This window comes from Scyliorhinus canicula, chromosome 3, assembly GCF_902713615.1.
Source record: "Scyliorhinus canicula chromosome 3, sScyCan1.1, whole genome shotgun sequence".
Lineage (NCBI taxonomy): Eukaryota > Metazoa > Chordata > Chondrichthyes > Carcharhiniformes > Scyliorhinidae > Scyliorhinus > Scyliorhinus canicula.
Window position 1 is genome coordinate 270,460,468 of NC_052148.1, and position 13,168 is coordinate 270,473,635.

General features: G+C 46.3%; 1 protein-coding gene across 2 annotated transcripts in view; it reads left to right on the forward strand.

Moving 5' to 3' along the window:
• metap1 (methionyl aminopeptidase 1) overlaps positions 1–9,990 on the forward strand; it is a 57,459-nt gene extending 47,469 nt beyond the window's left edge. The window contains exons 10-12 of one of the 2 annotated variants that reach the window (XM_038792792.1): positions 3,562–3,563; positions 8,111–8,176; positions 9,020–9,990. In XM_038792792.1, coding sequence (XP_038648720.1) covers positions 3,562–3,563; positions 8,111–8,131 — 23 coding nt within the window. In that variant the 3' untranslated portion in view covers positions 8,132–8,176; positions 9,020–9,990. The remainder of the gene's footprint in view (positions 1–3,561; positions 3,564–8,110; positions 8,177–9,019) is intronic. The other variant, XM_038792791.1, reaches the window with a different exon arrangement.
• The last annotated feature ends 3,178 nt before the right edge of the window (positions 9,991–13,168 follow it).

The window sequence follows — 13,168 nt, forward strand, 5'->3', positions numbered from 1 at the left end:
GCCCTATAGAATTGCAGTAAAACTTCGCTATTCCTATACTCAAATCCTCTCGCTATGAAGGCCAACATACCATTTGCCTTCTTTACTGCCCGCCATGCCTACGTACTTACTTTCAGCGATGGAAGGCAGGTCATTGATGAAGCAGCTGAAGATTGTTGGGCTTAGGACGTACCCTGAGGAGCTCCTGTCGTGATGTCCTGGAGCCGAGATGATTTCTCTGCGACCATCACAACCTTTGTGCCAGGTATGACTCCAAACTGGAGAGTTTTTTCCCCCTAATTCCCATCAACTCAATTTTAGCTCGCGCTCCTTGATGCCACACTCAGTCAAATGCTTCCTTGATGTCAATGATGGTCACTCTCACCTCAACTTCTGGAATTCAACTCTTTTGTCCATGTCTGAACCAAGACTGTAATGAGGTCAGGTGCTAAATAACCTGGCGGAACCCAAACTGAGTAAATGCCGTTTGATAGCACTGTTGATATCACGTGGAGTGAATCGTATTATGTGCTGAGCTCCTCCATCATTGAGGATGGGGATATTTGTGGAGCCTCCTCCTCCAGTGAGTTGTTTAATTGTCCACCGCCATTCACGGCTGGATGTGGCAGGACTGCAGACCGTAGATCTGATGCATTCATTGTAGAATCGCTTAGCTCTATTACTTGCTACTTATGCTGTTTGGCACACAAGTAGTCCTGTGCTGTAGCTTCACCAGGTTGACACCTCATTTTTCGGTATTCCTGGTGTTGCTCCTGGCACGCCCTCTTGCACTCTTCATTGAACCAGGGTTTGTCTCCTGGCTTGGTGGTAATGGTAAAGTGGGGGATATGCCAGATCATGAGGTTACAGATTGTGGTTGAATACAATTCTGCTGCTGCTGATGGCCCACAGCACCTCATGGATGCCCAGTCTTGAGTTGCTAGATCTGTTCAAAGTCTATCTCAATTAGCACAGTGGTGCTAATTGAGTACCACAAAAAAATGGAGGGTATCCTCAATGTGAAGACGGGACTTGTCTCCACAGGACTGTGCGGTTGTCTCTTCTCCCGATACTGTCATGGACAGATGTATCTGCAACAGGCAGATTGGTGAGGATGAGGTCAAGTATGATTTTCCCTCTTGTTGGTTCCCTCACTACTTGCTGCAGTCCCAGTCTAGCAGCTATGTCTTTTAGGACCCGGCCAGCTCGGTCTGTGGTGGTACAACCGATCCACTCTTCGCGATGTACATTGGCGTCCCCCACCCAGATCCTATTCTGCACCATTGCCACCCTCAGTGCTTCCTCCAAGTGGTATTCAACATGGAGGAGCACTGATTCATCAGCTGATGGTGGCCGGTACGTGGTAATCAGCAGGAGGTTTCCTTGCCTGTGTTTAACCTGAAGCCATAAGACTTCATGGGATCCAATCCAGAGTCGATGTTAAGGACTCCCAGGGTAACTCCCTCCCGACTGTACACCACTGTGCTGCCACCTCTGCTGGGTCTGTCCTACCAGTGAGACAAGACATACCCAGGAATGATGAGAGTGGCTTCTGGGATATTATCCAGAAGGTATGTTTCTGTGAGTATGACTATGTCAGGCTGTTGCTTGATGAGTCTGCGAGACAACTCTCCCAACTTTGGCCCCCAGATGTTAGTAAGGAGGGCTTTGCAGGGTCCCAGATGTTAGTAAGGAGGGCTTTGCAGGGTCTCAGATGTTAGTAAGGAGGGCTTTGCAGGTTCCCAGATGTTAGTAAGGAGGGCTTTGCAGGTTCCCAGATGTTAGTAAGGAGGGCTTTGCAGGGTCCCAGATGTTAGTAAGGAGGGCTTTGCAGGGTCTCAGATGTTAGTAAGGAGGGCTTTGCAGGGTCTCAGATGTTAGTAAGGAGGGCTTTGCAGGGTCTCAGATGTTAGTAAGGAGGGCTTTGCAGGGTCCCAGATGTTAGTAAGGAGGGCTTTGCAGGGTCCCAGATGTTAGTAAGGAGGGCTTTGCAGGGTCCCAGATGTTAGTAAGGAGGGCTTTTGCAGGGTTTGCTCTTGTCGTTTCCGATGCCGGATGGCCGGTCCGGTTTTCCACTTTTGTGTTTTCTGATTCGTCAGCAAATCCTTCTCCTGTTCCCAGCATTTTTCACAATGCTTTCTGGAAACTTCTGATGCTTGAAGTTTGTCAAGTTTTAATTGAAGATCCATTTTTGTTCTTACAAATCCATCATTTAAGCTTTTCAAGTTCCTCTTTCAAGTGTTCTCATTAGTTCTCTTTTTTCCTTACCAAATGCATCTTTCATACGTGAAAGTTGATTTTTCCTTGGCAGAGTATAAGTCCTCTATGCGATCGTTCACGCTCATTCTGTAATTGTGCTTTTGCTAATTCTTTTTGAGGCTTCTCCACTTTTGTGAGAACTTTCTTGTGTCATTCTAGGTTCTTGATTTTTATCTCTTCAAATATCTCCTTGGAAATGTAATATTTTTCCAAGTGTCCAACCACTTCCTTCAGATCTGAATTCTCTTTCCTGTACCACTGTGGCACCCCAAAACTTTGTTTGTTTTGATCATGAACAGGTCAGTTCATTGATAACCTGAGTGTCCCGTATGTTTCTCAGCCCGATGAAACTTGAGTTTGAAATCTTCAAATTCAGTTCCGATACAAATATTTTCCAACCTGATTTAATTTTCATTTTGCAGGGTTTGTTTATTTTTTAAGAATTCCTACAGCGTAGAAGGAGGCCATTCAGCCCATCGAGTCTGCACTGACCCCCTGAAAGAGCAGATTACCTAGGTCCACTCCACCGCCCTATCCCTGTAACCCATAACTCCACCTAACCTACACATCTTTAGACACTAAGGGGCAATTTAGCATGGCCAATCACGACCAAACCTGCACTTCTTTGGACTGTGGGAGGAAACCAGAGCACCCGGAGCAAACCCACTCAGACATGGGGAGAATGAGCAAACTCCACACAGTCACCCACGGCTGGAATTGAACCTGGGTCTCTGGCACTGTGGGGCAGCAGTGCTAACCACTGTGTCACCGTGCCGTCTTGATGGCGTACATCAGATAGCTTTCCTTCGTTCAGAGCCAGCTGCTTGCTCCACATTGCCACCTGCTGATGCAGTTCAGGTAATGTGCCAGGATTTCCAAAAATATAAACTTTTGAGACTTGTGGAAAGTTCTCTCCCTCTCTGACACCCTTTGTACTTTACTTGAATATTGTCTTTTTTTCCTTTTGGCGCATTATTGGGGGGTTTTCTGTGCCCCTTTTTAATCTGTGAACTTCAACAATTTGAAGGTGAAAATATTCGTTAAAGGCTTTTACAATTTCATCGAAGCTTGCTGAGGATCTATCAATGCACTTCATTAAGATTACTTCATCAACAAGCTCACCAAACCAGTATTAAAAGACATTAATCTGGACTTTTTCTGGCTTTCTACTTAGACCTGGTGTTTCCGGTAGTTTAAAAATTCTCTTCTTCAGGATGCCCCATTTTCCGTTAGGTTTGGGCTTTGGATGAGTTCAAACTGATCTGGTAAGTTAGATTTTTGAGCCATGGTTAAAAAATTTGAAGTGGTAGATTCAGCTATAAGAAGTTGCTGGAATACAAGATGGCACTGCCCTTTGTTTGAAGCCAAATGGCCTTTTTATACCTGCTGACCTTGGCAAGCTGCTGCAGCAATGACGCTAATGCTGAACTTGATAAATGTTTACACAATGGCTGCTTGGATCGACTGACTGGCTGCAAACCTTTCTGTTTCAGCGCTGTGCTTTAGGTCGCGGAAGCATTGAATCTGGCTTTTGCTGGTCTTTAAAGTAGATACTTTAGTTACGATTCTTCTCAATCAATTAATATTTCTCTTTCGGGCGTGAGCTAGGATAAAACGTGTTCAGTCGCTGACTTGGGGATCTGCTTTTTCTGAGTTTTTAAACAGCAATTTCTGGCCACTGAGATCATGCTAACTCTGGACACGGGAATAGAAGCTGTACTTTTTACGTGAAATTCCATGAAGTCTTCTGCTTTACTGAGGAATTTAAACATCCGCCTTCAGCTTCCAAGCCCTGTTGATTTTCCTCTGCGCATCTGCTTCTCGAGCTTTTCTTCTAATCAAAATGTTTCTTCGGATTTTTCTTTAGTCTCTCGCAGGATTTTAGTTTCCTTCTTTGAGGTTTGAATTGTCCCATTCACGGCTACCATGTTGCAAAGTGTTGGACACTGTTCAAAAGGTTTTAATGAACTCTTTGTAGGCTTAACTGTATGTATTTATTAACTGCAGGATGTATGTACATATACACAGTAAAGGGTTCAATCTGTAAGTTGTTTCCATGCTTGCTTGTGCACACGGCTCTGTCCAGCACTGGACTGACACCTCGGTGCGGGTCATGTGTTCTCTGGCAGCACTATGTGGGCAGTACTGTGCTCAGTACCACATTAATCCAGTATGTGCCAAACCCTTATACTACAGAATAAGTGGATAAAGAGCAGAACTTCTATCCTTGTTAAATTGAGCTTTATTAGCAGAATGTATTATTGATCTAATTGTCACTTAGAAGTGCTTTATAGTCCATAGTAATTACTTTTGCCAAGTGTTTGCTTTTTAGCTTTCAGAATGATTCTTAGAAGCAGGCAATTTCTTTTGACAAAGAGTCATCAGACTCGAAACGTTAGCTCTTTTCTCTCCCTTCAGATGTTGCCAGACCTGCTGACATTTTCCAGCATTTTCTCTTTCGTTTCAGATTCCAGCATCCGCAGTAATTTGCTTTTAATTTCTTTTGACATGTTGGTTGAGCCCTCGTGTCACCAAAATCAGTTAACTCTCGTTGTATCAGTGGCCTGTAACATTTTACTCATGACTAAATCTCAGATATCGCTTCAAGGTTAGTCTTGTTGCCCTGCTTTCTTCCCCAAACACTGTGTCTGCCTCTGCTTCTGTCATTTATCTACTTGTCCCTGAAATGAGCAGTGATTTCTGTCTCGCCCTCTCTCAGGCATGGATGATCCAATACTTCTCATTCAGTAAAGTCACTTCTTCCAACAATCTTTCCCTTTTTCTGCTGGTAACCATTTTAAATTGGTAGCCTCTTTCCCAGCCACGAGAAACCCGTCATCATTTCTTAAATAACTGTTAATTCTCTGCCCTTTTAGCTTCAGTACGGCAATAACTCCTAAAATCGAAAGGCTTACTGACAAAATACAGCTTCCCATCCATCCCTGGCATTAACCTGGTTAGTCTACCACACAAAACATGCAAGGCTTTTCATGTCCTTTTTGTAATTGGTAGCTGAAAACTGCACACATTATTCGAATTATGACCTAAATCATTCCCTTTCTCACACTGTGGCCTGCATGGCTATTCCTTTTCAATATCAGGTAAATAGTTCTGCTCACCATTTTAAACTCATCTTTTTTAACAGGAGTGAGCAACATAACGAACATCAGATTTCTAAAAATAAATTTATAGTAGTACCCAATTCTTTCTTTTCCAATTAAGGAGCAATTTAGCTTGGCCCAGTGTTCTTTAAACTTTTTTTCCGGGGACCCGTTTTTACCAACCGGCCAACCTTCGCGACCCACGCCGGCCGACCTTCGCGACCCACGCCGGCCGACCTTCGCGACCCACGCCGGCCGACCTTTGCGACCCACGCCGGCCGACCTTCGCGACCCACGCCGGCTGACCTTTGCGACCCACGCCGGCCGACCTTAGCGACCCATGCCGGCCGACCTTCGCGACCCACGCCGGCCGACCTTTGCGACCCACGCCGGCCGACCTTTTCGACCCACGCCGGCCGACCTTTTCGACCCACGCCGGCCGACCTTTTCGACCCACGCCGGCCGACCTTGGCGACCCACGCCGGCCGACCTTGGCGACCCACGCCGGCCGACCGTGGCGACCCACGCCGGCCGACCGTGGCGACCCACGCCGGCCGACCGTGGCGACCCACGCCGGCCGACCGTGGCGACCCACGCCGGCCGACCGTGGCGACTCCCACGCCGGGCGACCGTGGCGACTCCCACGCCGGCCGACCGTGGCGACCCACGCCGGCCGACCGTGGCGACCCACGCCGGCCGACCGTGGCGACCCACGCCGGCCGACCGTGGCGACCCACGCCGGCCGACCGTGGCGACCCACGCCGGCCGACCGTGGCGACCCACGCCGGCCGACCGTGGCGACCCACGCCGGCCGACCGTGGCGACCCACGCCGGCCGACCGTGGCGACCCACGCCGGCCGACCGTGGCGACCCACGCCGCCGACCGTGGCGACCCACGCCGGCCGACCGTGGCGACCCACGCCGGCCGACCGTGGCGACCCACGCCGCCGACCGTGGCGACCCACGCCGGCCGACCGTGGCGACCCACGCCGGCCGACCGTGGCGACCCACGCCGGCCGACCGTGGCGACCCACGCCGGCCGACCGTGGCGACCCACGCCGGCCGACCGTGGCGACCCACGCCGGCCGACCGTGGCGACCCACGCCGGCCGACCGTGGCGACCCACGCCGGCCGACCGTGGCGACCCACGCCGGCCGACCGTGGCGACCCACGCCGGCCGACCGTGGCGACCCACGCCGGCCGACCGTGGCGACCCCGCCGGCCGACCGTGGCGACCCACGCCGCCGACCGTGGCGACCCACGCCGGCCGACCGTGGCGACCCACGCCGGCCGACCGTGGCGACCCACGCCGGCCGACCTGAGCAACCCACCATTTTCTCTTACCTTGTTTGCTGCTGACAGAAATGGAGGAAATGGTTTTGGGTCCCTTTGGCCCTCGTACACGCTCCTCCAATGGAACCTGTTGGATGAAGGTGAAGCCTTCCGGTGTCGGAAAGTATGGAGTCTCCATCTGTCCAAAGTTCTGAACTTTTTTCCTCTAAAACATTATGAAATAAACCCCCCCCCCCCCCCCCCCCCCCCCCCGAACTTGTAAAAACAAATAAAATGAGTAAAATAAATGAAAAATATGAATAAAACACTTGTAAAAAAAATAAAATGACTAAAATAAATGAAAAAGATAAAAATTAAATGAATAAAATAAATTTAAAATGAATAAAAACCACTACAGAACTTGTAAAACAAAAAGCTGCAACTGTTTAAAAAAATAGCGGCCGCACTGCGCATGCGTGCCCGATTTGCGCCTGGGCAATGTGGCTGATTTTTTAAAAACATGTTCGCGGAATGCGCATGCGGCTGATCATCGTGCGCACAAGCGCATTGTTGGCGAATTTTTTTTGGACATGTTCCCGGCCGCTTGCAGCCGGCGTTATTAAAAGCTGGCTGCTGCGCGGGGATTTGCGCAATCGGGAGAGCTGCGGACAATGGCTCCGCGACCCTCCCCACATCCATCCGCGACCCACCCGCAGGTCGTGCCCCCGACTTTGAAGAACACTGGCATAGCCAATCCGCCTACCCTGCACATCTTTTTTGGGGGGGGGGGTAAGACCCACGCAGAGACGGGGAGAATGTGCAAAGAATGTTAGATCTCGTGGCAGCACGGTGGCACAGTGGTTAGCACTGCTGCCTCACGGCGCCGAGGTCCCAGGTTCGATCTTGGCTCTGGGTCACTGTCTGTGCAGGTTGCACATTTTCCCCGTGTTTGTGTTGGTTTCACCCCCATAACCCAAAGATGCGCAGGGTAGGTGGATTGGCCACACTAAATTGCCCCTTAATTGGAAAAAATGAATTGGGTGGTCTAAATTTATGTTTTTAAATAAATAAAATAAATATCAGATTTTATTTCATAACACGTCACTGCAAAACTTTCCGCTTTATTTTCAGACAATTTTAGAATTGATCTGCAATGACCCGATGTGCGAAAAGCAGGCCCTGCATGACGTTCAGTGGATAGAAACTATAGGTACCGCCTTTTTGTAAAATAATGCTCAGGAGTAGTCAACAGGGAAAGACCAAGCTGGTCCATCAGGCTTGTCGCTGTGCAACCCGTTGGCCATTGTCTTTGATCTCCACCCCACCCAGCCCTGCTGATCAACTTGCAAAATTCTGGACCAGCCAGAGATTTTTTGCCTGTCTTGTGGATGATTATATTCAATGTAATAGTTTTGTATAGTTGTATGTCTCCGTAACACCTACATGCTGCTATTGACTGTTACTATTAAGAGAGTTTAATCGTGAATTTGTTGTTTTAGAAAACAAAGCTGTTGGAGTGATGAAGCCAGGCCACGTGTTTACAATAGAACCCATGATATGTGAGGGTAAGCTAATCATTACTTTGCTTCACAAAGTTTTACTTAATTTGTACTCAATTGGCCAAAGGAAAACTGTGCAAAGTGTGCTAGATGTTTAATCTACTTTCATTTTTTTAAAAAAGCCTATAAACTGGCTTGAGAACAATTCTCTCTGTTCTTGGGGTATTCTCGGCTTGCAAGTAACTCTGAATTCAAATAGGAATGACTGGGGTCGCATTCTTCTAAAATATTAACATTTAGAATAAGTTTATGCCCATTTTTATTTAAAAAGTATAAACAAACCAAGCCAACTTTTGTATAGGATTGGAACTGAAAAGCCAGAGAGGCGTTATCATGTGTATCGGGCGGCACGGTGACGCAATGGTTAGCACTGCTGCCTCATGGCACCGAAAGACCTAGGTTCGATCCTGGCCCCAGGTCACTGTCTGTGTGGAGTTTGCACATTCTCCCCGTGTCTGCGTGGGTCTCACCCCCACAACCCAAAGATGTGCAGGGTAGGTGGATTGGCGACGCTAAATTGCCCCTTAATTGGAAAAAAAAATATAGGAATATATAAATTTATATATTTTTTTAAATGTTAAATGTGTATCGCACCTTAGTTAGACCACACTCGGAGGTCTGTGCACTGTTCTGGTCTCCATGTTGCATAAAGGGAACAGGTGTTGTAGAAGGTGCTGAAAAGATTGATGACGGTCATACTGGAGCTGAGAGAACTTGCATATCGGGAGAAACTTGAATGCCTGCCTTCTGTGCTGTTTGATTCTGTGATTTACTGCAGATGTATGTGCAAGTAAGTTTATAAAAATAATTTCCGATTTTAAAATGCCTATAAATTGTTCTGCATCACAGGGGCTTGGCATGATGAAACATGGCCAGACAGCTGGACTGCAGTAACTAAGGATGGCAAGCGTTCTGCACAATTTGAGCACACCCTTCTGGTCACGGAGACGGGCTGTGATATCTTGACACGCCGCTTGGAGGACAATGGTCGGCCTTATTTTGCATCGCAGTTGTAGCCGGTCCCGCCCCCCCCTTGCTGCTGTTCCTACCGGCAGCCTCCTCGCTGTCTTCACCTGGAGTCCAACAATGCCTCAAGGCACTGATTTGTCTTCTTTTGAAGGGGGCGGGAGGGGGGGTTCGGATGCTGCAAAGCACTGGACGCACAAACAGCCTGTTTGCAATATATCTTGTTCCCTTCCTTCCTTTCCTCCTTCGCAGAGTACCTCTGGTCCTAATGGTAACTCGTACTTACTTGTATCTTAAGTGTTTCCTATTTGGATAAAAATTTGTGGCTTCTATCTATAGATTGTGAGCTATTGTAAAAGGAAATGAAAATTGTGACTAGCTGCTGCAAGATTAGCCGGTAAATCTCCTTCGCAAATCTTGTTCTGGACATAAATACATGTTAAAATGATGAGAAAAGACACCGCTCACTCAAAAAAAAAGAAGACATCTGTTATAGACTTGCCTGGCCATTCTTTCGGAATCAGACTCGACTTTAAATGCTGAATGTTTTGGCGATTTCATTTCTACCATTAGTGGGGAATATTCAACACCGTCAAAAACTTTCCTTTTTTTGCCTAAAATGAAAGTGATATTCACTTTGTACCATGATTAGACACGCTAAGTTTTGAAATTTGTAAGTGCCTTTTTATTTTTCTCCCCTGATAGTTGAAATGCTGGTCATAATGTTGGTGCAATGTTATTGGTAAATTTAAGGTGTGGGATATGGCAGAGCGGGATTTTGTGTTTTTTTTTGTAAATTTTTATTTTAATCTGACCATATTGAGGAACCTGAAAATCCAATTAGATCCACATTACTTACATAGACAGCTGTTTACAATGCCTTTCTATTAGGAGTGCAAAACTGACCCGTGTGCAGTAAATCTTATGGGATCTGAAATGCCACGAGAAAAGCTATCACTATCTTGGTTACAAATTGGCATTCCTGCAGTGCAAGTGACACTCTGAATTGAAGGTGGGTTAGAAAGGAGAGTTGCTTCCTCAACCTGTGGATTAAGCAAGTTGTTTTTTTTTTTTGGAAATGCACAGTGTGACAAACTTGCCCTTGTGTGCTTTATATCAGTCGCCCAGTTTTAACTTGAACAGAATACCAAAATGGATTGGGGTAACTGATTCACTGATTTCCTTGAACTGTTCAGGCTGATGAAGTGGGCATCTGTTCTTTGTGAATTGTGTTTTTGGAAATTGATTGGTTTACAGGTGGAAGCCCAGTCTCCATTGACATTCTGTTCTTCAAACAAGTGGATTAACTACTTTTGCCTTGAAGACGCGGTGAAGGGATTAGTCCTTGTTACTCTCATTGTGCTGAATTTTGTGAAATCTCTTGGATTCCTATCTGCTCCCTTGCAAAATTGGTAACTGGCTGAAATCTGATGGATTGAATGTAGGATATAGAGGAAGGTCGTCGAAAATTTCCTTCCCCGATTTCTCTGCTTGGTTTCCCTCTCTCGACTGTGGTAACCGTCTCTGGGGTATGGTTCCACAGGCTACAGTTCAGACATCCTTTTCCCTCTGTTCCTTCCCACTTTAATTCTAGTTTCTGTGCGTACTGGATCTCTCCATCCTGCTGCAGCTGGACTGAGTTAGCTCATCAAATCAATCGCTTCCAATTTTTAAAGGGAATTGGAAAAGGATGGATTTTGTTTAAAAGGCTTCTCTAAAATAAAAATCTAATAACTATCAGCCACTGGTGGTGGTACTTGGAGTCTGACCTGAAGGGAATTTTCATTGTTCTCTCCCCCCGCAAGTATTGGAATGTAGTGCTGAAGAACTCCTTTATTTATAAAACAAGGAAGATCCATCAGGACAAAACTTGGTGAGCTGCAATGCATGTGCTTGTAGGTACACGCACGGTGCTTTTGGGGAGCGAGTTCCAAGATTTTGATGCAGCAACAGTGAAGGAACGGGGATTACAGCTCCAAGTCAAAATGGTGTGTGACTTGGAGGGGAATTTGCAGGTCGTGGTGTTAGCAGGCATCTGCTGCCCTTATCCTCCTAGGTGGCAGTGGTCGTGGGTTCGGCAGGGGCTATTGAAGGAGCCTTGGTGAGTTACTGCAGTGCGTCTTGTAGATGGTACGCATGGCTGCCAATGTGGATAGTGGTGGAAGAATTGAATGTTTAAATTGGTGGATTGCTTTGTCCTGGGTGATGTTGAGCTTCTGGACTGTTAATGTCTGTCACAGGATCCATAAGCATTTTGTTTCTACAATCAATCGCGACTGTGAACCCAGACTACAACATAACAGAATAACTGGCTAGGCTTCTCTCAAACACTGAAAAGTATTTCAAGGTTTTGTTAGTTTGATGGCCATTGTAAAGTTCCAGTGAAAAACTTTGGGCTCTCATTATTTGCCATTTACTTTCTATTTTGTTAGGATTTCTATTGCCAATCACCCAATGCCCATAAACATTTTATATTCCCCCCTCAAGTACTTGAAACCTTAATTGCGTCACAGTTCAGCCAATTCTGACCTGGGTAAAAGACCTTATTTAACACCTTTCAGTTGACCAACCTCCTACAGCATAGCAAGTTTGAGTTGGAAATAGCTCCGGATAGATTCCTCTGGATACAATTGTGTCTCTAGACTTTGCTTTTTTGTTCAGCTGAAGATAGGTTTGTCTTGAAAGGTGAATTGTTTTCCTACGTCTGAGCCAAGAATAATGCACATGACGTGGCCCCTTTCTGCCTTGAAAGTCAGTGCCTGATGTAGTCATTTCCGGCCTGTGGCAACTGTACCAACTGCTTAGTTTTTGGGTGTGAAATGGTCACCTAGCTGCAAACGATTGAAATTGGGTTCAAGTACAATAACCTCTGTTGTGAGCTTTGCAGAAGGTACGTTGTTAAAGGGGCCACAAAGCAGTCATTATCTGAAATCTGGTTGGCAGAGTTTGGATCTGTCAGTTTAGTGAGTGATGAATTCTCAAACGAGAAACATGTTTGTGTGTGTGTTCACACACCAGCAGTTAGTGCAGTCGTAACCAGCCCTGTGTACACTGTATTGCTATGATTTTAAGGAATTTCAAATTTGCAGTGTTCCGTATACAGATGTACAGACTCGCTAAGAAAAGATACAAATAAGGTTTTAACATTTTACGCCATCAGCTATGATTCTCAGGTTACACTCACTATTACAAAACCAAATTAATGTTTCACCGTAACAGCATCAGTGGATCAAGCCCTATCACTGATGTTGTTACGGTGAAACATTAATTTGTTTTGTAGTAGTGAGTGTGTTCTGAGAATCATAGCTGATGGCTTAAAATGTTAAACTCTTGTTTGTATCTTTTCTTAGCGAGTTCCTTTCCTCCCCCCCCCCTCCCCCCCCCCCCCCCCCCCCCCCCCCCCCCCCCAAATCTTACAATTGTAAAGGTTCACATCAAATTGCCAACTTCAAGTGCATCTAGTTTTTAATGTCTGTTTTAGCCTGTTGTTCTTCTCTTCCGTATCCACAACCAGTAGCAGAATTTTCAGTTTCTTTGCCTTTAATTCTTGGTGCTGAGATCTGATGGTGGTTGTTTTCTGCATTGAAGAAAGTTGATGGCTTTATGTTGGTATAAATAAACTATATTGAACAGTCTGCAAGAACTGCCACTGAAATAAGCCATGTTGAGTTTTATATAACATGATGTGCAAACAATAAATGAGTTACACATTTCTGTATCATCTTTTTCTTGAGCTGTCTGAGAGAACATATGCTTAGAAATAGAGTCGGTCTATCAGGAATAAAATCAGATTCTCTGTATAATCAATTCCATTATTTTGATTAATGGATTTTGTGAAATCCTGAATTCAAAGAACTAGGGCGGGATTCTCATTTGGCTATCGCCGAAATCACGAAACGCGATTGGACAGAGACTAGGTTCCGACGGCAAAATCACGACGGGGGTGGCAAAGCGCAACTCTCCATCAATGGCATCCACAGTGGCATCAATGTGGTCTGGAATGCACGGACAGTAAACTCCATTTGCATGTCA